Here is a 27526-nt window from a genome sequence, read left to right on the forward strand (position 1 = left end):
TGGCGTCCTGGCCCACGCCATCGCTCCATCTTAGGCAGGGTCTGCCTCGTCTTCTTTTCCTACCATAGATATTGCCCTTATAGACTTTCCGGGTGGGATCATCTTCATCCATACGGATTAAGTGACCCGCCCACCGTAACCTATTGAGCCGGATTTTATCCACAACCGGACGGTCATGGTATCGCTCATAGATTTCGTCATTGTGTAGGCTACGGAATCGTCCATCCTCATGTAGGGGGCCAAAAATTCTTCGGAGGATTCTTCTCTCGAACGCGGCCAAGAGTTCGCAATTTTTCTTGCTAAGAACCCAAGTTTCCGAGGGATACATGAGGACTGGCAAGATCATAGTCTTGTACAGTAAGAGCTTTGACCCTATGGTGAGACGTTTCGAGCGGAACAGTCTTTGTAAGCTGAAGTAGGCTCTGTTGGCTGACAACAACCGTGCGCGGATTTCATCATCGTAGTTGTTATCGGTTGTGATTTTCGACCCTAGATAGGAGAAATTGTCAACGGTCTCAAAGTTGTATTCCCCGATCCTTATTCTTGTTCGTGCTTGTGTTTGACCAGTGCGGTTTGATGTTGTTGGTTGATTCGTCTTCGGTGCTGACGTTGCCACCATGTATTTTGTCTTGCCTTCATTGATGTGCAGCCCAAGATCTCGCGCCGCCTGCTCGATCTGGATGAAGGCAGTTTGAACGTCTCGGGTGGTTCTTCCCATGATGTCGATATCGTCAGCATAGGCCAGTAGTTGGGTGGACTTGAAGAGGATCGTACCTCTTGCATTCACCTCAGCATCACGGATCACTTTCTCGAGCGCCAGGTTAAAGAGGACGCATGATAGCGCATCCCCTTGTCGTAGACCGTTGTTGATGTCGAATGGTCTTGAGAGTGATCCTGCTGCTTTTATCTGGCCTCGCACATTGGTCAGGGTCAGCCTAGTCAGTCTTATTAATTTCGTCGGGATACCGAATTCTCTCATGGCCGTGTACAGTTTTACCCTGGCTATGCTATCATAGGCGGCTTTAAAGTCGATGAACAGATGGTGCAACTGTTGTCCATATTCCAACAGTTTTTCCATCGCCTGCCGCAGAGAGAAAATCTGATCTGTTGCTGATTTGCCTGGAGTGAAGCCTCTTTGGTATGGGCCAATGATGTTCTGGGCGTATGGGGCTATCCGGCCTAGCAAGATAGTAGAGAATATCTTATAGATGGTACTCAGCAACGTGATACCTCTATAATTGCTATACTGTGTGATATCTCCCTTTTTATGTATGAGACAGATTATGCCTCGCTGCCAATCGTCAGGCATTGATTCGCTGTCCCATACCTTGAGCATAAGTTGATGAACCACTTGGTGTAACTGGTCGCCTCCATATTTAACCGATTCGGCTGTAATTCCATCGGCTCCTGGCGACTTATGATTTTTTTGCCGATGAATTGCACGGACTGTTTCTCCTAAACTTGGTGGTGGCAGTATTTGTCCGTCGTCTTCAGTTGGCGGGACCTCCAACTCGCCGATGTTCTGGTTGTTCAGTAGCTCATCAAAGTACTCAACCCATCGCTCTAATATGCCCATTCTGTCGGAAATCAGATTTCCCTCTTTGTCTCGGCAGGATGAGCATCGAGGTGTATAAGGCTTCATCCTGCTGACTTGTTGGTAAAACTTCCGCGCCTGGTGCGGTTGCTCCCTGTACTTTTCTAGTTCACAGACTTGTTGGTTCTCCCAGGCTTCCTTTTTCCGTCTGTGAAGTCGCTTCTCCGCTCGACGGAGTTCGTGATAAGTTTCTGCGCGTGCCCGCGTTCTTTGAGAATGCAACATTACTCGGTATGCGGCATTCTTCCGTTCCGTTGCTAGCTTACATTCATCGTCAAACCAGCCGTTCCGACTCCTTTTGCGGCTGGAGCCAAGTATATTTGTGGCCGTATCCATGATAACGTTCTTCAGGTGGTTGTGAAGATCATTAGTTGATGCTTCATCTCCAGGTCCTCTATTGACTGCGGTTATTGCGGCATCCATTTCCCTCTTATAGGTGTCGCGGAGGGTTGTGTTGTGGATGGCTTCAGTGTTCACTCTCACCTGGTTGTCAGAGGGGATTGTAGGTGGTATTGTTATTCGAGCTCGGAGCACCATGCCAACGAGATAGTGATCCGAGTCTATATTGGCCCCCCTATATGTTCTGACATTCATCAAAGCTGAGAGGTGGCGGCGTTCGATCAGCACGTGGTCAATTTGGTTGAAAGTGGTCCCGTCTGGAGAGGCCCACGTATGTTTGTGGACCGCTTTCCGCGCAAACCAGGTACTTCCAACAACCATTTCGTGTGACCCTGCTAATTGAATAGTCCGCAGTCCGTTATCATTTGTTTTTTCGTGTAAGCTATGGGAGCCAACGTATCGCCTGAATACGGGCTCCTTCCCTACTTGGCTGTTAAAATCCCCAAGTATGATTTTGATATCATATCTGGGACAGGCTTCGAGGGTTCTTTCTACTGCCTCGTAGAAGGTATCCTTCTCCGACTCTGCAGTCTCCTCTGTAGGGGCGTGAACGTTTATGAGGCTTATATTTCTAAACTTGCCTCGCAAGCGCAGAGTGCATAGCCGTTCGCTTATACTTTCAAAGCCGATAACAGCAGGTTTCATTTTTTGGCTGACTAAGAAACCTACTCCGAGCACATGGTTTACTGGATGACCGCTATAATATATGGTGTAGTGGCTCTTCTCCAGGAAACCGGTCCCTGTCTATCGCATCTCTTGCAACGCTGTTACATCAGCCCTATATTGGGACAGGGTATCGGCTAGCTGCTTATCAGCTTCATCTCTGTACAGGGAGCGCACGTTCCATGAGAAAATGCGCAAATCGTTGTTCCTTTGTCGTTGCCGGGTCCGTCGTTTTCAAATCCGTCTTATCCGAGGCTCCTGTTGTGGCTTCGTAACAGGTTGTTTTCCGTGTAGGGTTGTCAGCCCTACCCAACCCCCAACCTGGAGGACCAGTTGGTACAATTTGTCCCGTTTTTAGGCGCGGGAAACTCGCCTTCATCCTTCTCCGTCTGCAGCTTTTCGTCACGAAAGAGCTCCCAGCGGTCACCACGTGGAGGTGGAGATAGGGTTTGGTAGTAGAGCTGTTGGTGTTGGTTCAGCAGGCATTTCCCAGGTTTTATGCTCCATCGTGGGTACCAATCCACGTTTCGCCCCGGGACCTATACTACCCTTTGACCACCATCTTTCTATATGCTGCCTGGCAAATACTGTTTCATCTGCAATGATCAGTACACCACAAAATGGTGTCCAAGATGATTGTTTAATTGTTGTAATAAGAATATGCTTCCTCGTTTCTGAGCTTTCTATACCGATTTTAGTCTTAAGTCGATTTAACGACACTTTGCCATTTTTAAGTTCCAACATAGCATGTTTGTCTTTTTTTGGTGTATTGGAAAAGCACTTCTCTTTAAATGCTACTGTAATGATGATTGCGATCAGCAGGGTTGCTTCGTTAATAATAAATCGATCGCTCGCGTGTGATTATTACCCAGTATCCAAACACAATATAAATCGCTCTTATCTTCCAAGTAAGGATGTGCGATACGTCACTTTACATTAAAAAATAATATCACAAACATCATCTTTCATTACCCTAGCTATACATGTGATGTACAGTATTACATGTTACACTCGATAGCCGTTATTACCAAATATTACTTATCATTAGAGGGATATTTGTCAAATTCAAAAATGTTCAGTTCAAATTCGCAAGTGATAGTCGGCATCAGGTTGCCATTCGACAAGCGCCAGTGCGATCACCACTTATACTTGGAAGAACGGTAATGTTTGGTGACATTTGGTAATGTTTTGTAATGTGATATCACATTGGCACGGACAAACAAAATATTACTTATCACAAGAGTAATATCATCACTTCTGTACTGGGTGGGGATGGTAATTTTAAGTTATGGTGTAATGTTAAGTGATGTTGTGATGTTTGAACCGCGCTAGTGTGATATCATATATATAGCCTATACATTTTTACTTCCGCCACAACTTAGTGCTCTTACCACTGAACCATCTGTGCGCCATCACTTGTAGTAATGAATTTAATTTTCCTAGTTCATCTCTGTAAACAGCTCAAATAGCCTGTCGGGAATTTTGAGAATTGTTGGTTCCATGCCAATGGATTGAAACTCTCAGTTGAACGTTAATATTTAGCTTACTACATGCTTTCATTTCATATTTACCATAGTAACAGAGGGAGATTATCGTTCTCTATATGTAAAACGACATCCACCTTCAAGCCGCCGTCAGCAGATATAATGTCCTCTAAGTAAGCAAATTGTTTACCCGCTTCAATATTCTGCCGATTACAGTGGATTGGAAGAGTATTATAACCTCCTTGACCAGGCACATTGGTTTGGTCTTGCGTTTACGTTCTATGTAGAATGACTGAGAAGTAAATGAAGCTAAAATTTAAATAGGTATGGTGAGTCAAAAATCTGATTTTCCGTTTCATCTTAGCACTCAAAGAGAGAGCAAACCAGATCTACAAAACTCCACGAATTACATTGAATAATTTTCTACGAATGATAATTAGCATTTTAATATTTATCGTCGGCTCAATACGATCGTATACCTAATACTGAAAATTTCGTTCTGCTCCTGGTAGACGATGTTGTTTTCTTCGAATGTACGCAGAGACAGCATGAAAGCAAGTTACAAAATCCTTATGTTATATGGCTCCTAGTTTACTGGTGATAGCTATACACATGCTCCATCTAAACCGACGAATGTTGTTCATTCAATTTCATTGATTTTTACAAGACGACTTTAATATGATCTCATCGGATTAGGTGGTTTGCATCTTCCCTGTGTAGTAAGTGTTCATATTTTTCAGATTATTGTTATGTTTCTAAATGTGCACCAGATTCATGCAGTGAGGCTAGTATGCCCCGCTTCGGCAATAAAATCCGGAAACTCAGTAGCTGCCATTCACGAGGTTTAATGCCGAATACCATAAAGAATTGCTAAGATATCTGCTATTCGATAACATTATCCAATGGAAATTGCAGACTGAATGACGCATACAAATGCAACTGTACGTCACCGCTAACATTTCTTTTATATCGGCTCCAATAACCATCTGCATGCATGCATCTCTTGATTGCATCTTTCTGATATTGGAATTACCCGCAAATTTTTAACAATATGTGACCCACTAACTCTTTGGTTATTTGCTTATTTTATAAATATTTGAATTTAATCAGTTCTTCCATTTATCACTTTTCCACTTTCGACATACTGGCCTGCTTACATACCTCTCAAAAACAGTTTAATTTTCGAATTAGCTTCATTTGCTTAAAGATCAAGATTTCCAGTTGTTTGAAAAGATCCTATGACATGCTTCTAAAAATATTGCAACAATAAAATTTTCAATATGCAAACTTGCTACAAAGCTCCCATCAAGAGTAGATAAAAAGTGTCGCTCAAATTAAATTGAATCACTTATCTTCGTACAAAAGATTCAACTCATTCCGCTCTGCAAATAGAAGAATTTTTGCAGAACGTTTGTCATATGATGGATTGGTTTACGTTTCGGCCGTTGACTTCTAGATCAAGCCCAACTACGGAATCTACTTAACTGAAAACCATTACATCATCCAGTTTCGACGTAAAAATGAAAGATAAATGAACAAAATTATTCTAACATAATTAGTGCTCGGTAACTTTCGTATGATTCGTTTTATTTCTCATTCGTAATTAAACCTAAATCCTGTTTTCCACGCACGGTTTGTCCAAGGTTAATCCATTTGCAAAAAGTTATTCTACGATTTATGGCATGATTAAGATACATCTGTTAAGAAAATTATCTGAACACTTTTATGACAGAAATAAAAGGATGGATGAGAAATACAGTGATTTTCATATGGAGGTTTTTAATTGGAGACAAGACAGTGAAGGCAATACTTCAGCACAGAAAAAAATTGTTAATTTGGCGTGTTCTTGTGTAATTTATATTTTGATTAAAGCTTCTGCTGCTAATTATCACGGGTTTATAAACCCGCCATCGGCGCCTACAAATACAGAGATTGCAAGAATATGCATTTCCTCCGAGAATTTCCCCAGAAATATTCGAATAACTAATGAAAATTTAGAAATTAGACGATATCAAAAATGGTTTATTTATTGTAACATGATTTGCTCTGTAGATCGCGATGTTCGAATTTTCTGAAAACTACTGTTTATTGTTTGTCTAAATGTTTACACTTGCCAAGCAACAATTAGTACTGCGCCAAGTTTTAAATTCAAAGCGCCCACATAATGTTCCACACTTAAAAAATGAGGAAACAAATTAGTTGCCATGCCGAGCCCACTTCCTATACCATTCCAGCGACACTTATACCTCAAGCATGTTAAGCAGAAACAATGGTAAGTGCATACTTCAGCTTAGTTCTGCTTCAAGCTGTATTTCTTATTTGCATTGTTCTTGGAGATAATCGAAGAGGTCATTTAACTGTGCCCCCGATGTTTGTGTTTGGTCATTCGGCTAGAACACCCGCTCTCATCTTATCTAGAATCTGGCTAGAAACCCACTTCCTTGTAAAGCATGGTCTCACACATTAAACAGTTTTCTGTTTGCAGATACTGAGATCAAGCTGCGTGATTCATTTCAGCACGATTTATCTTGAATTGAAAGCAACTATTAATCTTTTCTCCTTTTTGCTCCATGAGTGATGAATGAATATTATGTCTCGAGCGTACATAGAGTTGTGGGGGTAATACCAATTTCAAAGGAAGTCAACCTGAAATCTATTCATTTGCAAATTTGACTTACCTTAACATACTCGTAAGTCTCGAGATTTATGCCCCCAGCAGGCTATCGTCTGCTGGACTATAAATCAGCTCATAACTCACATCTTAGAAGTGGGTTTGAAGCACATATGGACACACTACACGCGCATGGATCAACATTACATTCCACAATTTACACATTGATACCATTATATATACAGTTTTTTTAATAAATTTTTCAATAGTTATGATAGATATATCACTTTCAATATTAAAGCATTCTTTCCTTGGTTTTTCTATTTGCAGGATGACGGGGGTATTGAATTCTTCAATACGATTGTCCTTCAGCCCCATTTGAAGCTGGTCACTGATCTTGGACGTGGCTATCATGTACGTTGTCGCTACCAAAGTCGGGAAGCTGCTACGAAACAACAACAACAATCGGCTACGAATTGGGCTGAACATGCTCAGCCCTACCGAAGTGATGCTAACGACCCGATCGAATCGAGCGATCGACGCGATCATGGCCGATCTTTGGATATCGAAACGAAACTAACCACATCCCATGGTAATGGTGTCGATGCTGATGGGGATGTACCAATGCCCGGATGTCACATGAAGATCTACACAGGCGATAAGATTGCTGAGAACGTCAAGATCGGTGATCCTTTGACACTGGTTGTGAATATTGATGAGCAGGAATTATATGGATTGCATGTGACAGATTGTCTTGTAAGGGATGGTCTCGGATGGGGAGAACAGAAACTGATCAATGATAATGGGTGAGTATTAGTTTGGTACGGATGTCGGTGCTAGGGGCTGTAAGAGCCAAACCACCGCAAAGTTAAACAGAAAATATAAAAAAAATAACGACTGAATTCATTAATGCTTAGCGATTTTCTCAATTTTGAAGTTTTTCAAATATATCTCGGTGCAAAATTCAATTTCATCACATAGTACGAGACGTGGCGTTTTGTGCATGATATGAACAGGACTGAAATGTCCAATGAATTTACCCACCTGACTGTTAACAGGACATTGCAGTAGAGCTGCACTTGTGTTGTTCTAGGACCAGCACAGTCAATTTTTGCCAACTTTTCATTATTTAGGGAAGCTCTACTTTCGTAGTTGACAACAATCTCGAAGCGGCTGACCTTTTTTGACCATCAGCAACTATCATGGTCGTTACTTATTGCTTTGACTTGCGTTAACTTTTTTACAAAACTTTCGCTTTCCCAATCGAGATCTACTTTATCGCTTCGGTAGCGATTGTTATTATTCCTTATTCACTGTATTCTGAAAAACTATTGCATCACAACTATAATATGTCATTCATTCTCATAATTGACAGAAATTTTATAATGTGCCCTACGTCTGAAGGCTGCAGCATTTCATCTGTCCTTTGACGATTGCTCAGGAATATTTTCTTATAATGCAGGAGTGTGAGACATTGCCTCTTTCCTCGCAGACCCTACAAATAACGCTCCTGCATATCCCAAATTTCTGCAAGTGGTACTTTAGTCTACAGTGTCCTGTGAGCATATCCTCTGATATTCTAAGACACTTCTTGGTTAGATTTGAACAATCCCGTAAGCACGTCGTGGAAGTATCCTAAGTTTTTACATTTCTTATGAATTCATCGATAATGATTCCCTCAACTGTTCTACTTCCACTTTAGTGTTTCCCGTTCACTCCTTAGTGGAGTATAGGGTATCCGCATTGATATTGTTATTTATTCTCCTCCATTTCACTGGAATTGTAGTTCAGTTTCATCACCATCACACTTAACACTGTGCAAGTGATAAGATCACAGCAGCGAAACAAGCACAAGATGAACACAGACACCTATGATGACTAAGATTCGAACCCAGACCAACGAGATTAAGAGGCTAACGCTCTACCTCTTCAACCATTGCGCCTCCACTTTGAATTTCATGAATATAGATCCCTTTTCAATTCCACAGAAGAGTTCTGGCTTAAAAAACTTCCTTTGCTGCTTCGTTGCCTTGTATCGCAATATAGCCCGAAGCCGGAGTACTCAGACTTTGCAAATTTTGTTTATCAAGGCACTCCTGTATCAGATTTGAATTTAGCCGGTTGGTTTTGATTGATTTGATAGGGACCTACCTGTCGGTTTGAATTGTACATTACAATTCTATACTTCCTTTGGAGTTTGAGGAAAGCACACTTATGTAACTCATATATTTCAAGTTGGTGGACACTCAAAGCATTTTTTTTCCTCAAAGAACTGTATTTCTGTAAGGGAGTCGAATGTATGCCAAGACATCATTTATTGGTTTAAGTTGTCGATTTTATCTGTTCTATGCCAGACTTCCCTGTCGATCATTCGAATCTCAAATTTCTTTTTGAAGTGAAATTGGATTATTCTACTGTGCCCAGGTATGAGTATTTTGAAATATTATCTGCAAAAGTCCTCGAGCTTAGGCAATAATTCTAGACTGCATTCGAATGCATAAAGGGAGGGTATAAAGAGAGTGACCTCTCTTGTGTTTATTCTCTTGGCCCCAGTAATTCCAACGCAAACTAGGATTTGGGTTTTATATAGCTTCTCAACTATTATGCTAAGATTAATTCTGTCTGCCCAAATTACCACAACATAGATAATACGCAAAATGGTCGACTTAGTGTTTCTGACCAGACTTCACGCTAATTCGCTTGAAGCCAACATTCGGTTCTAGTCTAACAAATGTCTCCTGGTGAACCAATTTGCATTGGTCTAGTGATGCTTAGGCAGTCGAGTTTTCAGATTTGTGTTAGAAACTTTTTGCTGTTACCAATTCTTGAACTTCGGCCAACGGACAGCAGGATGCAGTAATGTCAAGACTTACCCATGGCAGTCCTATAGAAACAAAGCAATCTGCAGGGCTTCTGATGCTATTTGTGATGTGATGTGATGTTTCTGCGGTTAGTTCAGAGTTTAAGTGCACTATGGAATATTTTATTGTTTGTAATAATTTGATTTACGGTGCCAATAAAGTGGTCAGTACACATCAGATACAATGTTTTTAGTGATCATGACTAGTCGATTTTTCTGAATGTTTCCTATGAGTCAGTTTCTGAAGCCCAAGCTTCGAATCACTTAAAAAGGTGCATTCGTACGACAACATACTATGTACTATAACTTGCTGATATTTTCACCGATAACATTTTCTGCAAGTAGTTGCGCAAAGACTATCTTCACCTCCAGAAGCTACAACAAAGTACTCAGTACTAAGCAAAATTCTCCCCTATCGATAGTCTACTGAAAACAGGGTGGTTGTCATCCCGAACTAAAAATTGATATCCGTTGAAAGAATTCAGTTACCGTTCACTCCGTTCGAATATCAAGGACCAGTCTTTGACTTGTATACCTGGTAATCCGTAATTTCCTCAGCACTTTCAGCTCTTGCCATCTTTCTTAACTAGGATCCACTTGAAATTTGGGGCTGTTTTAAACAGGTTTGTCTCTTCATAAAGCGTCTTCAAGATCATCTTTTAACCTATAATATGTTATTCTCCTGGGCGTCTTTTTCAAAATTCCCAACCTTCAGTTCAACTTTCAAAAACTTCCTTCTCTAATAATGAAATTAGGGCGCCTCTCAAGGATCGTGACTCGAAGCCTCAGTACTTCTTTGTACCCTACCCAATTCGTTTTCCGTTGATTTCCAAATAGAACGACTGGAGGTGGTTTCAAGTCCATTATGGAATCTATACGTCTGTGGTTCGAGAGTGTGACTTCCTTTCACACTTGCCATTTCCAGGCAAGAACCGCTACACCAGGGGTGCCACTCTGATATCGATGACTTTTCGCTTGGCGCATTGACAAAAGTAGGTTCTTTATTCTAGTCGATGATTTGCAACTTTATTCCAACTTGATTATCTTATAGTGTAGATTCTCGTGCCTTGATATTATATTTTTTACAACAAAAGTGGCCAGTGTTAACATCGCCACCGCTAGGGCAAACTTATTCTTGCCATATTTACTAGTTCTTTCGAATGTTCCGCTAGCAGCTTCGCCCTTGTCATAGGAGACAAATACGGACATATGGACAGAATATCAGAAAATCTGCTTGTGGTTTTGTTATCGTCAAGTGGGGATAGTCGTTTCTTGGTTTAGCCACCAACGGGGTTGTTGCCCACTTTTAATATGTAACCTATCCACTGCCACTTCCACCTTGTCATTTACACGTCTACTGATGCCTGGACCGTAGGCCGGAGAAGCTCTTCGTCCGGGGTTGTGTCAGGTCAGAGTATATAGGCCAGAACTGGAAAAACATTGGCGCGGAACATCTAAACTCGATGTTGGGGTTGAGGTATATGAATTTACATATTTGAAAAAAAAAGACGACGAGAGGGATCTAGTGCTGTCAAAGCATCGGCTAGCTTCAAACCCCGTGTCGCCATTAGCAGAAACCGCATTTCTAGAATATACAAATAGGCTAACGCCGTCAATGTTCTACCCAATAACGCAGAAAGGAAGATTGCGATAACCCGTAAGGCCGAAAATCTTGGTTTCCGTTGGTGTTTATTTTCAGTCCGAAGCCATTTGGATAAGATCTATGACCTAGTGAGGGAACAAGCAGATGTCATTAGCTCAGTCAAGGTGTTTAGGGAAAGATCTTATTGTCCATGAAACGCTTAAACGTCCTCTGGACAAGACAGCATGGGGAACATAACCAATAACAAGAAAAAATAGAAGGATAAAATGACAGATTGCAATCCTGGTGGACTCCGTTTTCGACTTCAATTTTCTCAGAAATTTGTGACATTTTGTGCTGTCTGATAGTAGCTATTAGATTTTCCGTAATTCTCCTCTTGCCTATACCATTCCTGATCCCAACCCTATTCATGCTATCTAAAGCCTTCTTGAGAGGAGATCAAAACTCCACACATTGTTCCAAAATAGACCACAGCCTGTTGATGCATTCAGTGCAGGACGATAAACAACGGAAGCGAGGCTGCGCTCGTGATCAAACTTTCCAGGTGTTTTTCAATGTGGTCCAATATTATTTGAGTTACTATCTTCACAATGGGTCACGAATGGATGCTCTTTTCAGAATCTTAACGATTATCGCCTTTTTTAAATCACTGGGAAACATCATAAATCCCATAATTTACAATTAAGTGGGAGTAGAAAGTTGGCAGAGGTTGCAGGAGCTGCAACGAAAAGTTTCGCGGGGAAGCTTTGCCTCGCTTGAGGGCATTAATGGCAGAGAAGCTTTCGCTTTTGTTTGGAGGAGCGTATGTTCCGGTGACTCCTCATTTCCTCACAAAAGGTGAAACTTCACCAGATCGCAAGTTCAATTTCCGGACGAGATCGATAACTTGTTTTCCGCCAGAGAAACAGGGTACTTATGGTTGTGGCCCAATGCTCAGCTCTTTAAGATATCCGCCGTCTGGTCAGCAAAATGGTTTTTCCGCTGCCGAATGACAGCCGGGCCCAGAAGAGGGACGAATTTAAGGTATTAAGGTTTCGGTCACTGCGAGAGAATGCCGTGTATCATGCAAGACAGAGAGTGAATTATAAACCCCCGAACTCACAAAGAAGTTCCTACCTTTACCGGGCACCGATCTCCTACAAAATAGTAAATACTATCGGTCCGAAGGAGTTTTTCCACCTATTTTTTTATTTGCCTAAAGACTCAGACTATAGTGACTCTTTTCTCCCGGATATCTGGAAAGTATACCGACGAAGTTCCCCTTTTGTTGTTACCTCAAGTCAAAATATAACGATCCGGCGCAGACATGAGTCGATGGAAGCTTAGAGCTTACAAGTAACAACCAAAGGCGGGTGTAGTTGTGGTTTACAAATGTATATATGGGAGCGATTCACGTCTGGTATTCACTTCAATCAAGTTGCTCCGAGGGCAGGGATATGTTGCCTTTCCCCTGGACGAAACCCCAAGTCATTCTTCTTTACAAAAGTGGGTACTTAGCTTAAAAAAAAGTTTCTCTCCAATTGGTCCGGTCCGTCATCAAGTAGATGCGGACTCAGGACTATTAAATGAACAATTAAAACAAAGAAAAATACTGCCTGCCAAATTTTATGATACATATCTACCTAAATAAACCTTGACTGTCTGCGATGATTTAAATTTTAGAGCCGAGAGGAGTTTTCTCTATCGCTGTTCGAACTACTCAATTTGGTAAACTGATGGATTGATGCCTTCAATTGGCTTCTATAGCGTTGATCGGAGTTGAACTGTTTCAATTAACAAGTTTACTTCCCTATTTAATGGCTACTGTTTCAGTTTACTCATAGCCGCAATTGCCCGATCGACCTCTTTTCTCCAATATTGGAACAATCTGGGGTTATGATTTACCTGAAGGCAGTTTTACCTAGGCCATTAGACGCTAGTCTAAATTCTCCATCGTTGAGCTCAAAGTCGCCTCACCCCGATGGAAGCTCGATGTTAATTTTTTTGATCTTTTGTCATTTTTAGCTTAGCTTTTGTAATCGGTTTCCAAACCGTAATTTTTACCGGGAAAAATATATGGATCTCGGTACAGTCCTTACCCGCTAAGATAAGGTTACTTAACTGAATAGACCGAGTACCTATAGTTTACCGTCCGTGGTCACATCTTAGTCCTTGTAAACACTCAGCCCTCAGCACGGTAGGCTTTTCTTCACTTAAAGTTTAATTACCATTCAGTTTCGGAATCTTCCTTCCTGTTATAGCTCCCCAGAAAAATTCTTGTACTAAAACCTCCTCCCGCCAATCACAGAATAGATTTAACCATCCATGCTATGGCAAAAACCGATACCATCTAAGCCCGTATGGCCGCGTCTATATTTTCATACACCATTTAGAACTTTGTTGATAATTTTCATTTTTCTGAATTCTAATAGCAATTTTTTTGATTTGAGGTTTGAATTAAAATAAATGTTTCATCCTTTTTACAGATGCCCATTGGACAATGAAATTATGGGATCATTCGAATACTCAGAAGACAGAATGGCTGCAACTGTAACATTCCCTGCTCACAAATTCCCATATACTGCATCCGTTTACTACCAATGCAATGTCAGATTATGCGCTCTTCAGGATCCTGATTGTCAAAAGGTATGTGTTATAAAAATATTCAAATCGTTTAATATATTTTCGTTAGTTGATGAACATTTTTAATTAATTAAATTATTCCAGGCACCAACCTGTGGGTCAAATAAACGGCCAAAACGACAGGCTAACGGAAAGGAGGATGATAGCGATGGACTTCCAGCCTTCATCGAAGTATACTCAGGATTGTATGTGAATGAAAACCCAGAAATTTCAGAAAGTGATGGGGATTCAGTCTTCAAAGAGAAGGTACGCATCCTTTTATAATAATTGAAATAAATTCGAAAATTTAAGTTCACGGCATCAATATAAGTTTGAAATCGTTGCTGAGTACCCTGAGTGGTTAATATGATTATAATAACTTTTTTTGAATATTTCAGACACCGGATGATGCTCTGTGCATTTCACAACGTACGTTCGCTATTGCGATTGCAATTGCTGGTCTTATCCTGATGTTAGCCGTTGTTGCTGCTGTTCTTTGCATAATGGCCCGAAGACGTGGCAAGACTGTTTCAAATTCGGGTAGTTCCATATACAGTGGACCCTACACAAACACAGCATTTTCACATAGTAGCTAGAGAGAAACGCCCCTGTTTATTTCTTTAATTTGTTAACAACCGCCCTCCTCACAAAAATCAAAAAACTAAAATAATTTTCTAAGAATAAACTTCAACAAAATGTTGCCAAATTCATGTGATTACTGGAAAAAGTATGAATTGAGATATAATTTAGATGAGAGTTTAATGCATGTAGTTGTTTTAGAGAAAACCCTAATTGAATTCGAATATTCAGTTTCATAAAATAAACAGAAGGAGGAAAGAATTTGGTGCAGAAACAGAAATATTTATGTACATTCTTAAATAGGATCAGTGTTTGAAGTTTTCAAATCAAACAGAAAGTTCCAACTGAAAATTTTAGATTTGAAACCAATTTGCGGGTTGTTTCTTTGTTACGCTTCGAAAGCTTTGTTAACACAATCAAATTAAATTCCTCAAATAACAGCTACTATAATGGATTAAATTTATGTTAAACATATATTAAGTCATACTGTATATGTTAATAACTTTACTATACTTTAAAAGTCGAGTAATAATTTTCCAAGATAATACTAGGCAATAAGGGCATTGCCTACTAATATCGCAGAGATTTTGGTCCGTACTTTGCTTGAACATTCATACGATGGGGGCCCTGTTTTTATTTATATCTTCTCTCTTATTTAAAATCTCCGTTTAGTGCCATTATAAATATTTAATCTTACTATACTTTAAGCTTTATTCATTCCCAGTGTCTTTTTTACTCCTATTTTCGAAAGTATATTCGCGCCCCAAAATACGCTTTTTCAATGCAAAGGAAAGACAAGAAAATCTCTGATAACATTCCTATCCAAACTAATTATAGAAACACACTCTTCCCACATACATATGTATAAAATATCTCCAAAACAGAAACAGAAATTTAATTTCTGCAGGAATCTTATCTGGTGGTGGGTCCTCTCAGCTGTATACTGTCAAAGCTTGGGTTCTCCCTAGGGAACCGAGCTTCAACATATCCTCCCTATACATATACACATTACACACAAATATAATCAATAAATGTGAAATAAACATTATTAAGAAATAAGTGAACATTTGAAACAGTCTTGTCATATATTCGCTATTATTCGTCAATTAAGTCACTAAATTTTAACGGACGTATATAATTAATGAAAGCAAGTTAATTATCTATTCAGAGAAAAATATGAAAATGCAAAAAATAAATACTTATAAATACTTGACATTTCCTTAGTACCTTCCCAGGAAGGGTGTTGAGCATGTAATTAAACATATTAATGGAAAATGTAAAACGCATTAACATTTTACGATATTTCACTTTGAATTGCTTCACTGATTTGTTTTTCGCAAATACTCCGCACTTTTCAAAATGAATCAAATTGATTGTGGCCAAAAGCAACAATATCCTCGATTTGTCGTGTTTCGAGGATAAGCACAATCGCTATGCATTTTGCTTAGTTGTTATTTGACTATTGTTTCACCTGAGGGAATTCAAAACAGGTCACTGGAGCTTTTCAAACAAATTAAAAAGAAAAGGATAAAAAAATTGTAAAATTTTGAATAGAAGTCATTGAACCAAGTTTCAACTGGAATTTTGCGTTCAATGTTGTAGAATGAAAAATGTTAAAAAATGCGTGGAAAACCTACAAGGAAACATTCAATGTAAAACAACGAATATCATCATGTTTAAAAACTGAATAAACAAAATGAGGTGCTTTAAATTGTATAAATCGATAAATGCGTGTTTTATTTATGAATTTAGTTTATTCACTTGCGATAAGCTTTTCCCTACCATATATAATAGCACCATATTATCCTTTCCCATATATAATATTATTGGTTAGACATGAAAACAAACTACACTGAAGAAAAATAATATGAATCTTACAAATCCGAATTACGCAATCGACCAAAAAGGTAACTGCAGCGAATTTTATTCTGCTTCGACCCATTCAGTATCAACTGAAATGAGGCGTAGCCCTTGGAATTCGCTCCTTTCCTTGATTTATCCAATCTGAGATGTCCCTCCTGAGAGGCCTATTCGAAATTACTACTACCATAAATTAAAATTCAATCCAGTTAACCTCCAGTGAGCGACGTGCAGTCATAGTAAGCAATTCCAAACTGCTCGACTTGAAATTACTCCAGACTCGTTGTTTCCATGAGTTCAACCATAAACTTGATGAACACACATGAACCACTTGAGCCATCCGCACATTTTTTTTATGAATACCAAAAAATAACGGCTTAACTGAGAGCTTAACCGATATACGATAGCGAAATGAAAACAATTGTGCAAGGTGACCTAGTGCCGCAATTCAAACAACGTATCGCGAAGATATCCTTAAAACTAGCAACCCTTCCAGAAGCCGTATCCAGCCAAATTTCTTCAGATCCATTATCATCATCATCAACAGCCTTAATAAGGGACACCAGACATCCCGGTTTTGCACCGAGGTCCACCAATTCGATATCCCTAAAAGCTGTCTGGCGTCCTGACCTACGCCATCTCTCCATCTTAGGCAGGGTCGGCCTCGTCTTCTTTTTCTACCATAGATATTTCCCTTATAGACTTTCCGAGTGGGATCATCCTCATCCATACAGATTAAGTGACCCGCCCATTGTAACTATTGAGCAGGATTTTATCCACAACCGGATGATCATGGTATCGCTCATAGATTTCGTCATTGTGTAGGCTACGGAATCGTCCATCCTCATGTAGGGGGCCAAAAATTGTTCGGAGGATTCTTCTCTCGAACGCGGCCAAGAGTTCGCAATTTTTCTTGTTAAGAACCCAAATTTCCGAGGAATACATGAGGACTGGCAAGATCATAGCCTCGAACAGTAAGAGAGGGACGTTTCGAGCGGAACAGTCTTTCTAAGTTGAAATAGGCTCTGTTGGCGGACAACAACCGTGCGCGGACTTCATCATCGTAGCTGTTATCAGTTGTGATTTTCGACCCTAGATAGGAGAAATTGTCAACGGTCTCAAAGTTGTATTCTCCTATCTTAATTCTTCCTGTTTGACTAGTGCGGTTTGAGGTTGTTGGTTGGTTGGTTTTCGGTGCTGACGTTGCCACCATATATTTTATTTTGCCTTAATTGATGTGCAGCCCAAGATCTCGCGCCTCCCCTTGTCGTAAACTGTTGTTGATGCCGAATGGTCTTGAGAGTGATACTGCTGCTTTTATTTGGCCTCGCACATTGGTCAGGGTCAGCCTAGTCAGTCTTATCAATTTCGTCTGGATACCGAATTCTCTCATGGCCGTGTACAGTTTTACGCTGGCCATGCTATCATAAGCGGCTTTAAAGTCGATGAATAGGTGGTGCAACTGTTGTCCAAATTCCAACAGTTTTTCCATCGTGATAAGTCTCTGCGCGTGCCCGCGTTCTTTAGGAATGCAACATTACTCGGTATGCGGCATGCTTCCGTTCCGTTGCTAGCTTACATTCATCGTCAAACCAGCCTTTCCGACTCCTTTTGCGGCTGGGCCCAAGTATGTTTGTGGCCATATCCATGATAACGTTCTTCAAGTGGTTGTGAAGATCATTTGTTGATGGTTTCATCTCCAGGTCCTCTGTTGACTGCGGTTATTGCGGCATCCATTTCCCTCTTATAGGTGTCGCGGAGGGCTATGCTGTGTATGGCTTCAATGTTAACACTCACCTGATTATCAGAGGGGATTCTAGGTGGTATTGTTATTCGAACTCGAAGCACCATGCCAACAAGATAGTGATCCGAGTCTATATTGGCCCCCCTATACGTTCTGACATTCATCAAGGTTGAGAGGTGGCGACATTCGATCAACACGTGGTCAATTTGGTTGAAAGTGGTCCCGTCTGGAGAGGCCCACGTATGTTTGTGGACCGCATTCCATGAGAAAATGCGCAAATCGTTATTCCGTTGTCGTTGCCGGGTTCGTCGTTGTATAATCCGACCTTTCCGACGCTCCTGTTGTCATTGTTGTGGCGTAACAAGATGTTTTCCGTGTAGGGGTCTCAGCCCTACCCAACCCCCAACCTGGAGGACCAGTTGGTACAATTTGTCCCGTTTTTAGGCGTGGGAGACTCGCCTTCATCCTTCTCCGTCTGCAGCTTTTCGTTAAGAAGGAGCTTCCAGCGGTCACCACGTGGGGGTAGAGATGAGGTTTGGTAGTAAAGCTGTTGGTGTTGGTTCAGCAGGCATTTCCCAGCTTATATGCTCCACCGAGTGTACCAATCCACGTTTCGCCCTTGGACCTATACTATCCTTTGACCAGATCCAGCTGTGCCAAAAATCGGGGAACAAATCGAAAGACCGGAATCAACTCGAAGCAAGCTCCTGAAGGACATCACAGCCAGTTCCAGAAGCAAAACCAGGAATTAGCTATAGTAATAAGAATAATAATCGTTGGCGCAACAATGCAATTGGATCAGGGCGTTGAAGTGTGTTAGAGCACTCTATTCAAGATTATAACGGTACACTACAGGATTACAGTATCCTATAGGAGACAATGTGACCAGCATTGCACTCGTAGCTACAGTAAGTCGTGTTAAAGAAGAAATATAACCTGGAAATTAAGGAGTGTCGTGGAAAGTGTAACAAGTGAAGATAAGTATACTTTCCTTGCAGAAGCACACCGTTGAATTTTAGGAAAATTCGTGACTGTTCATATGTAATGAGGCAGAAAAGGGAATAAATACAAAAATAACAAGTAATATGCGTTGGCAATAGAAATGAAATCAGTGGCGATCAGAACCTTTATCTTTGGCATAAACTGTATATAAGTATATATAAAAAATCGAAGAACATTAGGAGAAACATTCGCGTTGGCACAAACAAACTATCATGATACACACAATGAACCATCCCAGGCCAACACAATATAAGTATAATACATCAAGAGTAAATCGCCTACATAACAATAGAACACAAAAGTTCCAAAAACCCAATAAATACCCAAACCCTTTCCACAGCACGCAACCAACAATTATGAAATTAGAATCATCAAGCAAATACCGTCATAATACAGATCAAGTAAAAAGAGAATATGGACATTCATCGAATCAATTTAAGCACTCACACAAGAAGCATCGATTGAACGAAACCACAAAATCCGATAACGAATCAATTGTAAGAAATACACCCTCTCAACATGACGAAATCGACGGCAGTATTTTTTAAAGTTTTTAAATGGTCTGTCGCACTTAAAATTGAAAACAAAATCGGATAGTAAGCCCATTGAAGTACATATTGCTAGATTTTTATTTTACGTAGCTCGTATCACTGGATTACGTAGCACTAGACAAAACCCCATTCTATAATTTTAATACAGGGTGCGGCAGCATAACTTCCTTTTTTCAAAACTAAATAAAAACTATTGTATGCATCAGAAAATATTTATTTATTTTCTATAATGTAGGTACATGTCTAAAGTTTTTATTTACATTGTTTTGAAGATCAAATCTGTTAGGTGACGTCCCCCATTCTCTATACATTGCGTAAACCGATTTGTGGCGTTTGTCATGACTCTTGTTAGCATAGCAGGTGTTATGTTGGCAATTTCTTCTTGGATGTTGGTCTTCAAATCTTGTAGGGTTCTTGGATGGTTCACATAAACACGGGATTTCAAATCACAAGGAGACAGATCAGGAGAGCGTGCCGGCCATTCCAAACCGCCTCTAATTGAGATAAGGCGCTCTGGAAAGTGTTCCCTCAAAATAGCCATCGATGCTCTTGAAGTGTGTGCTGTTACACCGTCTTGTTGGAACCAAGTGTCCCCCAAATCCAAATTTTCTAGCCGTGGGAAAAAAAATTCTGTAGCATGTTTACATACCGGTTCGAATTCACTGTCACTGTAACCTCATTTTCCTCAAAAAACCAGGGACCAATAATTCCAGCTGAGGAAATTGCACACCACACTGTGACTTTGGGTGAATGCAAAGGCTTTTGATGCAATTCTCGAGGGTTGGTGTCAGCCCAGTAGCGCATGTTTTGTTTGTTAACCGACCCACACAAATGAAAATGGGCTTCATCGCTAAAAAAAACAATAGCACCCTCGAGAACGACATCAAGAAGAAGCTCACATGCGTTCATCCGAGAATTGAAGTCACGTTCTGAAAGTTCCTGCACTGAAAATGAAGATCATCACGAAGAATTCTTCTCACAGAACGATCCGATAGTCCAAGGGCAGATGCGTGTTTGCGCGCAGAACGCCGTGGCGATCGCAACATTAACGCTCTCACTGCTTCAATGTTCTCAGGTGATCTAACGGGCCGAGGGACTCCAGTTCTTCCTTTTGTCGCACTTGCAGTTTGTCTGAATGTAGTGACCCATGTAAAAATTGATTTGCGGTCTGGGACGGGAGCCAACGGGGCTAAATTAAAGCGATTCCGAAATGCACGCTGTGTTGCAATAACCGAACATCCGCTTGAAAAGTAAACCTCAACGGCAAAGGCACGCTCCTCACTATTCCAACGCATGATGGCGACTGAACCATGTCGGGACAAAACTTTAGAGTATCCCCTCTTGAACGAGATCACTAGCGCTCCGCTATGACATCAACTAACTGAGTGGCGCGCATTTTAAAAAAGGAAGTTATGCTGCCGCACCCGTATAAGCGTTTATTCTACACTAAATTATACAACCATACTGCATAATTGATTATGGAACAATTGCCTCAACTGGTACAATTCGAGGCGTATTCACAACCGACGCAATCTGTTCTAACTCTAGAACTAGACTGACTCCGAGGATGAACTTGCGACCCTTTTATACCCCAGGGAACATTCCAGAAAGGCATGCAAAGACTTTACCAGAAAAAAACTTTGCGAACTCCGTCGAGCGGAAAAGCCACTTCACAGACGGAAAAGGAAGCCTGGGAGAACCAACAGGTCTATGAACTCGAAAAGTACAGGGAGCAACCGCACCAGGCGTGAAAATTTTACCCTACAAGTAGCAGGATGAAGCCTTACACACCTCGATGCTCATCCTGCCGAGACAAAGAGGGCAATCTGATGTCCGACAGAATGAGTATATTGAAACGATAGGTTGATTAGTTTGATGAACTCTGATGAGTTCCCGCCAACTGAAGGTAACAGACAAATACTGCCACCACCAAGTATTGACGAAACAGTCCGTGCAATTCAGCGGCTTAGAAATCGTAAGTCGCCAGGAGCCAATGGAATTACAGCCGAATTAGTTAAATATGGAGGCGACTAATTACATCAAGTGGTTCATCAACTTGTAGTTACTCAAGGTGTGGGACAGCGAATCAATACCTGATGACTGGCAAAGAGGCATTATCTGTCTCACACATAAAAAGGGAGTTATCACACAGTGCGGCAATTATAGAGGTACCACGTTGCTGAGTACCATCTATAGGATATTCTCCTCTATTCTGTTAGGCCGGATAGCCCCATACGCCCACAACATCATTGGTCCATACCAAAAAGGCTTCCCTCCAGGCAAATCAGCAACAGATCAGATTTTCCCTCTGCGGCTAGCGATGGAAAAACTGTTGGAATATGGACATCAGTTGCACCATCTGTTCATCGACTTTAAAGCGAGTATGATAACATAGCCAGGGTAAAACTGTGCACGGCCATAAGAAAATTCGGTATCCCGACGAAATTGGTAAGATTGACTAGACTTTGACTAGTGCGAGGCCAGAAAAAAGCAGCAGGATTACTCTCATGACCATTTGACATCAACAACGATCTACGAAAGGGGGATGCCCTATCATTCGTCCCTGGCCCTGGAAAAAGTGATCCGTGATGCTAAGGTGAATGCGAGGAGTACGATCCTCTTTAAGTCCACCTAACTGGCCTATTCTGACGATATCGACATCATGGGAAGAACCACCCGAGACGTACAAACTGCCTTCATCCAGATCGAGCAGGCGGCGCGAGATCTTTGGCTGCACATCAATGAACGCAAGAGAAAATATATGGTGGCAACGTCAGCACCGAAGACGAACCAACCAACAACATCAAACCGCACTGGTCAAACAGGAAGAATAAGGATAGGAGCATACAACTTTGAGACCGTTGACAATTTCTCCTATCTAGGGTCGAAAATCACAACCAATAACAGCTACGATAATGAAATCCGCGCACGGTTGTTGGCAGCTAACAGAGCCTATTTCAGCTTAGAAAAACTGTTTCGCTCGAAACGTCTCACCCTAGGGTCAAAGATCTTACTGTATAAGACAATTATCTTGCCAGTCCTCATGTATTCCTCGAAGACTTAGCTTCTTAGCAAGAAAATTTGCAAACTCTTGGCCGCATTCGAGAGAAGAATCCTCCGGCCCCCTACATGAAGATGGACGATTCCGTGCCTACATAACGACGAAATCTATGAGCAATACCATGATCGTCAGGTTGTGGATAAAATCCGGCTCAAAGGTTACGGTGGGCGGGTTACTTAATCCGTATGGATAAGGATGATCCAACCCAGAAAGTCCATAAGGGCAATATCTATGGTAGAAAAAGAAGACGAGGCAAACCCAGACAGCTTTTAGGGATATCGAATTGGTGGACCTCGGCGCAAAACCGGGATGTCTAGTGTTCCTTATTAAGGCAGGCCTAGACCGGATACCGGTTATTGCGCTGTTAATGATGATAATGATGGTCAAAAAACCATCTTGATCAAGAGGGAAGAGATATCCTGAAAGCCTAAAAATATGGCGAAATTGGTGATGAAGGTGCGCCCACAAATACTGAAGCTCCATCGAAGTGCTCGCGAATGTGGGGGTCCTTTGAGGATTTCGATCCCTCACGTGTCATTATACCAAAACTCACATACGTGATTAGTCTCCCCTCTTTCATTGAGAATCCAACATTACTCAGTATGCAGCATTCTTCCGTTCCGTAGCTAACTTACATTTCTCGACGAACTAGCCGTTCTGAGTTTTTTGTGACTGCGGCAAAGTATGTGTGTGTGTGTGGCCGTTATTCCGGCATCCATTTCCCCCTTATAGGTGTTACTAAGGGCTTTGTTGTGGATGGCTTCGATATTAACTCTTACCTGATTGTCAGAGGGGATTCTGGAAGGTGCTGTTATTCGAACCCGGCGCACCATGCCAAAGAAATGGTGATCCGAGTCTACATTGGCCCTCTATATGCTCTGACACTGACATACTGTCTTAGAACGAAGTCGTCCTTTAACCCCCTTTTGTCTCCCAAAGTCTCCAGAAGTATGTCCTAGAGCTTATAATCGTCTTTCACAAAATGTTTTGAACACGAGCGCTTTTGGAGTCGATCTTTCTACACTTTTCACAAAACTCTCTCTACTCTTCATAAATTATCTCATTCTTCGGGAAACAAAAGAATCTCAAGGTGCCGCCTCTTTTGCCTTGATAACCATCACCACTGTTTATCGCGCACCTCATCATTTACAATTTTTCACAAAAGTTAGTCTTAAACACGATTGATAGAAAAATTAAAACCATAAATGTTAGCCCTTCTCAATAAAACATTCACAACGATTTTCAAACCGAAGCGGAATACTCGATAATCACGACCCAAGTGACGTCACCAAATTCAAATATGGCGGACGTGATGTTGGGATGATGTTACCTTGTCTAGTCTGTGTACACTGGAGTGTCCCCATATTTGCCTCTACAGATTAAAACAATATCATCAGCGTAACCCTGGACCTGTATTTTATGGTTCATTAGCTCTTCTAGGAGTTCATCAACTACCATTCTCTACATTGATGGTGATAATACCCCACCTTGGGGACATCCTTCATGACAATATAAATGGTACCTGTCGGCACTTCTATTTGCCTACTCTGTGTTCCTCACACCCTTGCGGTTTAGGGCATCTTGTATCTTTGTGGGCGATGTGTTATCGATCTCTCCTTCGACGTACAAAAACGCACACAGTGCTATTTCCTTTGTTTCTATAGCATCCTGTGCAACATCCGACAGCTGATACAGGGGAATTTCGGTTGATCGTCCTGCCCAGTAAGCGTGCTGACATAGGTGTATTACGCATTAGAATGTTAGCTCTAATGTGGTTGTCGATGACCTTTTTCACCGTTTTAAGTACGAACGATGTCAGGCAAATTAGTCTGAAAGATTTAGGATGAAAAGATCATTTTTCATCATCATCATCAAGGGCGCAACAACCGGTATCCGGTCTAGGCCTGCCTTAATAAGAAACTCCAGACATCCCGATTTTGCACCGAGGTCCACCAATTCGATATCCCTAAAAGCTGTCTGGCCTCCTGACCTACGCGATCGCTCCATCTTAGGCAAGGTCTGCCTCGTCTTCTTTTTCTACCATAGATATTTCCCTTATAGACTTTCCGGGTGGGATCATTCTCATCCATACGGATTAAGTGACCCGCCCATCGTAACCTATTTTATCCACAACGGGACGGTCATGGTATCGCTTATAGATTTCGTCGCTATGTAGGCTACGGAATCGTTCATCCTCCAAAAATTCTTCGTAGGATTCTTCTCTCGAACGCGGCCAAGAGTTCGCAAATTTTCTTGCTAAGAACCCAAGTCTCCGAGGAATACATGAGGACTGACAAGATAATTGTCTTGTACAGTAAGAGCTTTGACCCTATGGTGAAACGTTTCGAGCGGAACAGTCTTTGTAAGCTGAAATAGGCTTTGTTGGCTGACAACAACCGTGCGCGGATTTCATCATCGTAGCTGTTATCGGTTGTGATTTTCGGTGCGGTTTGATGTTGTTGGTTGGTTGGTTTTCGGTACTGACTATACTTTGTCTTGCCTTCAGTGATGTGCAGCCCAAGATCTCGTGCCGCCTGCTCGATTGCTCGATCTGGATGAAGGCAGTTTGTACGTCTCGGGTGGTTCTTCCCATGATGTCGATATCGTGAGCATACGCCAGTAGTTGGGTGGACTTGAAGAGGATCGTACCTCTTGCATTTACCTCAGCATCACGGATCACTTTCTCGAGGGTCAGGTTAAAGAGGACGCATGATAAGGTATCCCCTTGTCGTAGACCGTTGTTGATGTTGAATGGTCTTGATAGTGATCCTGCTGCTTTTATCTGGCCTCGCACATTGGTCAGGGTCAGCCTAGTCAGTCTTATCAATTTCGTCGGGATATCGAATTCTCTCATGGCCGTGTACAGTTTTATCCTGGCTATGTTATCATAGGCGGCTTTAAAGTCGATGAATGGATGGTGCAACTGATGTCCATATTCCAACAGTTTTTCAATCGCTTGCCGCAGAGAGAAAATCTGATCGGATGCTGATTTGCCTGGAATGAAGCCCATACCAAAGAGGCTTGCTGTTCTGGGCGTATGGACATATCTGTCCTACCAAGATAGAGGAGAATATCTTATAGATGGTACTCAGCAACGTGATACCTCTATAATTGCTATAGTGTATGATATCTCCCTTTTTATGTTTGAAGCAGATAATGATTCGCTGTCCCATACCTTGAGCACAAGTTGATGAACCACTTGGTGTAACTGGTCGCCTCCACATTTAACTAATTCGGGTGTAATTCCATCGGCTCCTGACGACTTATGATTTGAAAGCCGATGAATTACACGGACTGTTTCTCCTATACTTGGTGGTGGTAGTATTTGTCCGTCTTCTTCAGTTGCCAGACCTCCAACTCGCCGATGTTCTGGCTGTTCAGTAGTTCATCAAAGTATCCAACCCATCGCTCCAATATGCCCATTTTGTCGGAAATCAGATTTTCCCTCTTTGTATCGGTAGGATGAGCATCGAGGTGTATAGGACTTCATCCTGGTGACTTGTTGGTAAAACTTCCGCGCCTGGTGCGGTTGCTGCTTGTACGTTTCTAGTTCACAGACTTGTTAGTTCTCCCAGGCTTCCTTTTTTCGTCTGTGAAGTCGCTTCTCCGCTCGGCGGGGTTCGTGATAAGTCTCTGCGCGTGCCCAGCAGCATTCTTCCGTTCCATTGCTAGCTTACATTCATCGTCAAACCAGCCGTTCCGGGTTTTCTTGCGGCTGGGGCAAAGTATCTTTGTGCCCGTATCAATCATAATGTTCCTCAGGTGATTATGAAAATCATTTGTTGATGCTTCGTCTCCAGGACCTCTGTTGACTGCGGTTATTGCGGCACCCATTTCCCTTTTATAGGTGCTGTGGAGGGATGTGTTGTGGAAGGCTTCAGTGTTCACTCTCACCGCGAGCTCGGAGCACCATGCCAACGAGATAGTGGTCCGAGTCTATATTGGGGCCCCTATATGTTCTGACATTCATCAAGGCTGAGAGATGGCGGCGTTCAATCAGCACCTGGTCAATTTGGTTGAAAGTGGTCCCATCTGGAGAGACCCACGTATGTTTGTGAACCGCTTTCCGCGCAAACCAGATACTTCCAACAACCATTTCGTGTGATACTGCTAACTGGATAATGCGCAATCCGTTATCATTGGTATCTCTATGTAAGCTATGGGAGCCGACGTATCGCCTGAATACGGGCTCCGTCCCCACTTGACTGTTGAAATCTCCAACTATGATTTTGATATCATACTTGGGACAGGCTTCGAGGGTCCGCTCAACTGCCTCGTAGAAGGTATCCTTCTCCGACTCTGCAGTCATCTCTGTAGGGGCGTGAACGTTTATGAGGATTATATTTCTAAATTTGCCCCGCAAACGCAGAGTGCATAGCCTTTCGCTTATATTTTCAAAGCCGATAACAGCAGATTTCATTTTTTGGTTGACTAAGAAACCTACTCCGAGCACATGGTTTAATATATGGTGTAGCAGCTCTTCTCCAGGAAACCGGTCCCTGTCCATCGCATCTCTTGTAATGCTGTTACATCAGGCCTATATTGGGACAGGGTATCGGCTAGCTGCTCAGTAGTATTCGGTCTGTACAGGGAGCGCACGTTCCATGAGAAAATGCGCAAATCGTTAATCCATTGTCGTTGCCGGGTTCGTCGTTGTGTAACTTCGGTTTTCCGTGTAGGGTTGTCAGCCTTACCAAACCCCGAACCTGGAGGACCAGTCGGTACATTTTGTCCTGCTTTTAGGCGCGGGAGACTCGCCTTCATCCTTCTCCGTTTGCAGTTTTTCATAAAGAAAGAACTCCCGGCGATCACCACGTGGAGGTGGAGATAGAGTTTGGTAATTGAGCTGTTGGTGTTGGTTCAGCAGGCGTTTCCCAGATTTTATGCTCGATCGTGGGTATCAATCCAAGTTTC

The 27526-nt window shown here is 41.8% G+C and overlaps 1 protein-coding gene across 3 annotated transcripts in view; it reads left to right on the forward strand.

The window, feature by feature from the left end:
* Positions 1-16122, forward strand: part of LOC119650908 — a 194678-nt gene extending 178556 nt beyond the window's left edge. For all 3 annotated transcript variants that reach the window (XM_038054132.1, XM_038054145.1, XM_038054139.1), the window contains exons 7-10: positions 7082-7557; positions 13680-13839; positions 13921-14082; positions 14214-16122. In XM_038054132.1, the coding sequence (XP_037910060.1) occupies positions 7082-7557; positions 13680-13839; positions 13921-14082; positions 14214-14411 (996 nt within the window). In that variant the 3' untranslated portion in view covers positions 14412-16122. The remainder of the gene's footprint in view (positions 1-7081; positions 7558-13679; positions 13840-13920; positions 14083-14213) is intronic.
* The last annotated feature ends 11404 nt before the right edge of the window (positions 16123-27526 follow it).

Source organism: Hermetia illucens, chromosome 1 (genome assembly GCF_905115235.1).
Source record: "Hermetia illucens chromosome 1, iHerIll2.2.curated.20191125, whole genome shotgun sequence".
Classification (NCBI taxonomy): Eukaryota; Metazoa; Arthropoda; class Insecta; order Diptera; family Stratiomyidae; genus Hermetia; species Hermetia illucens.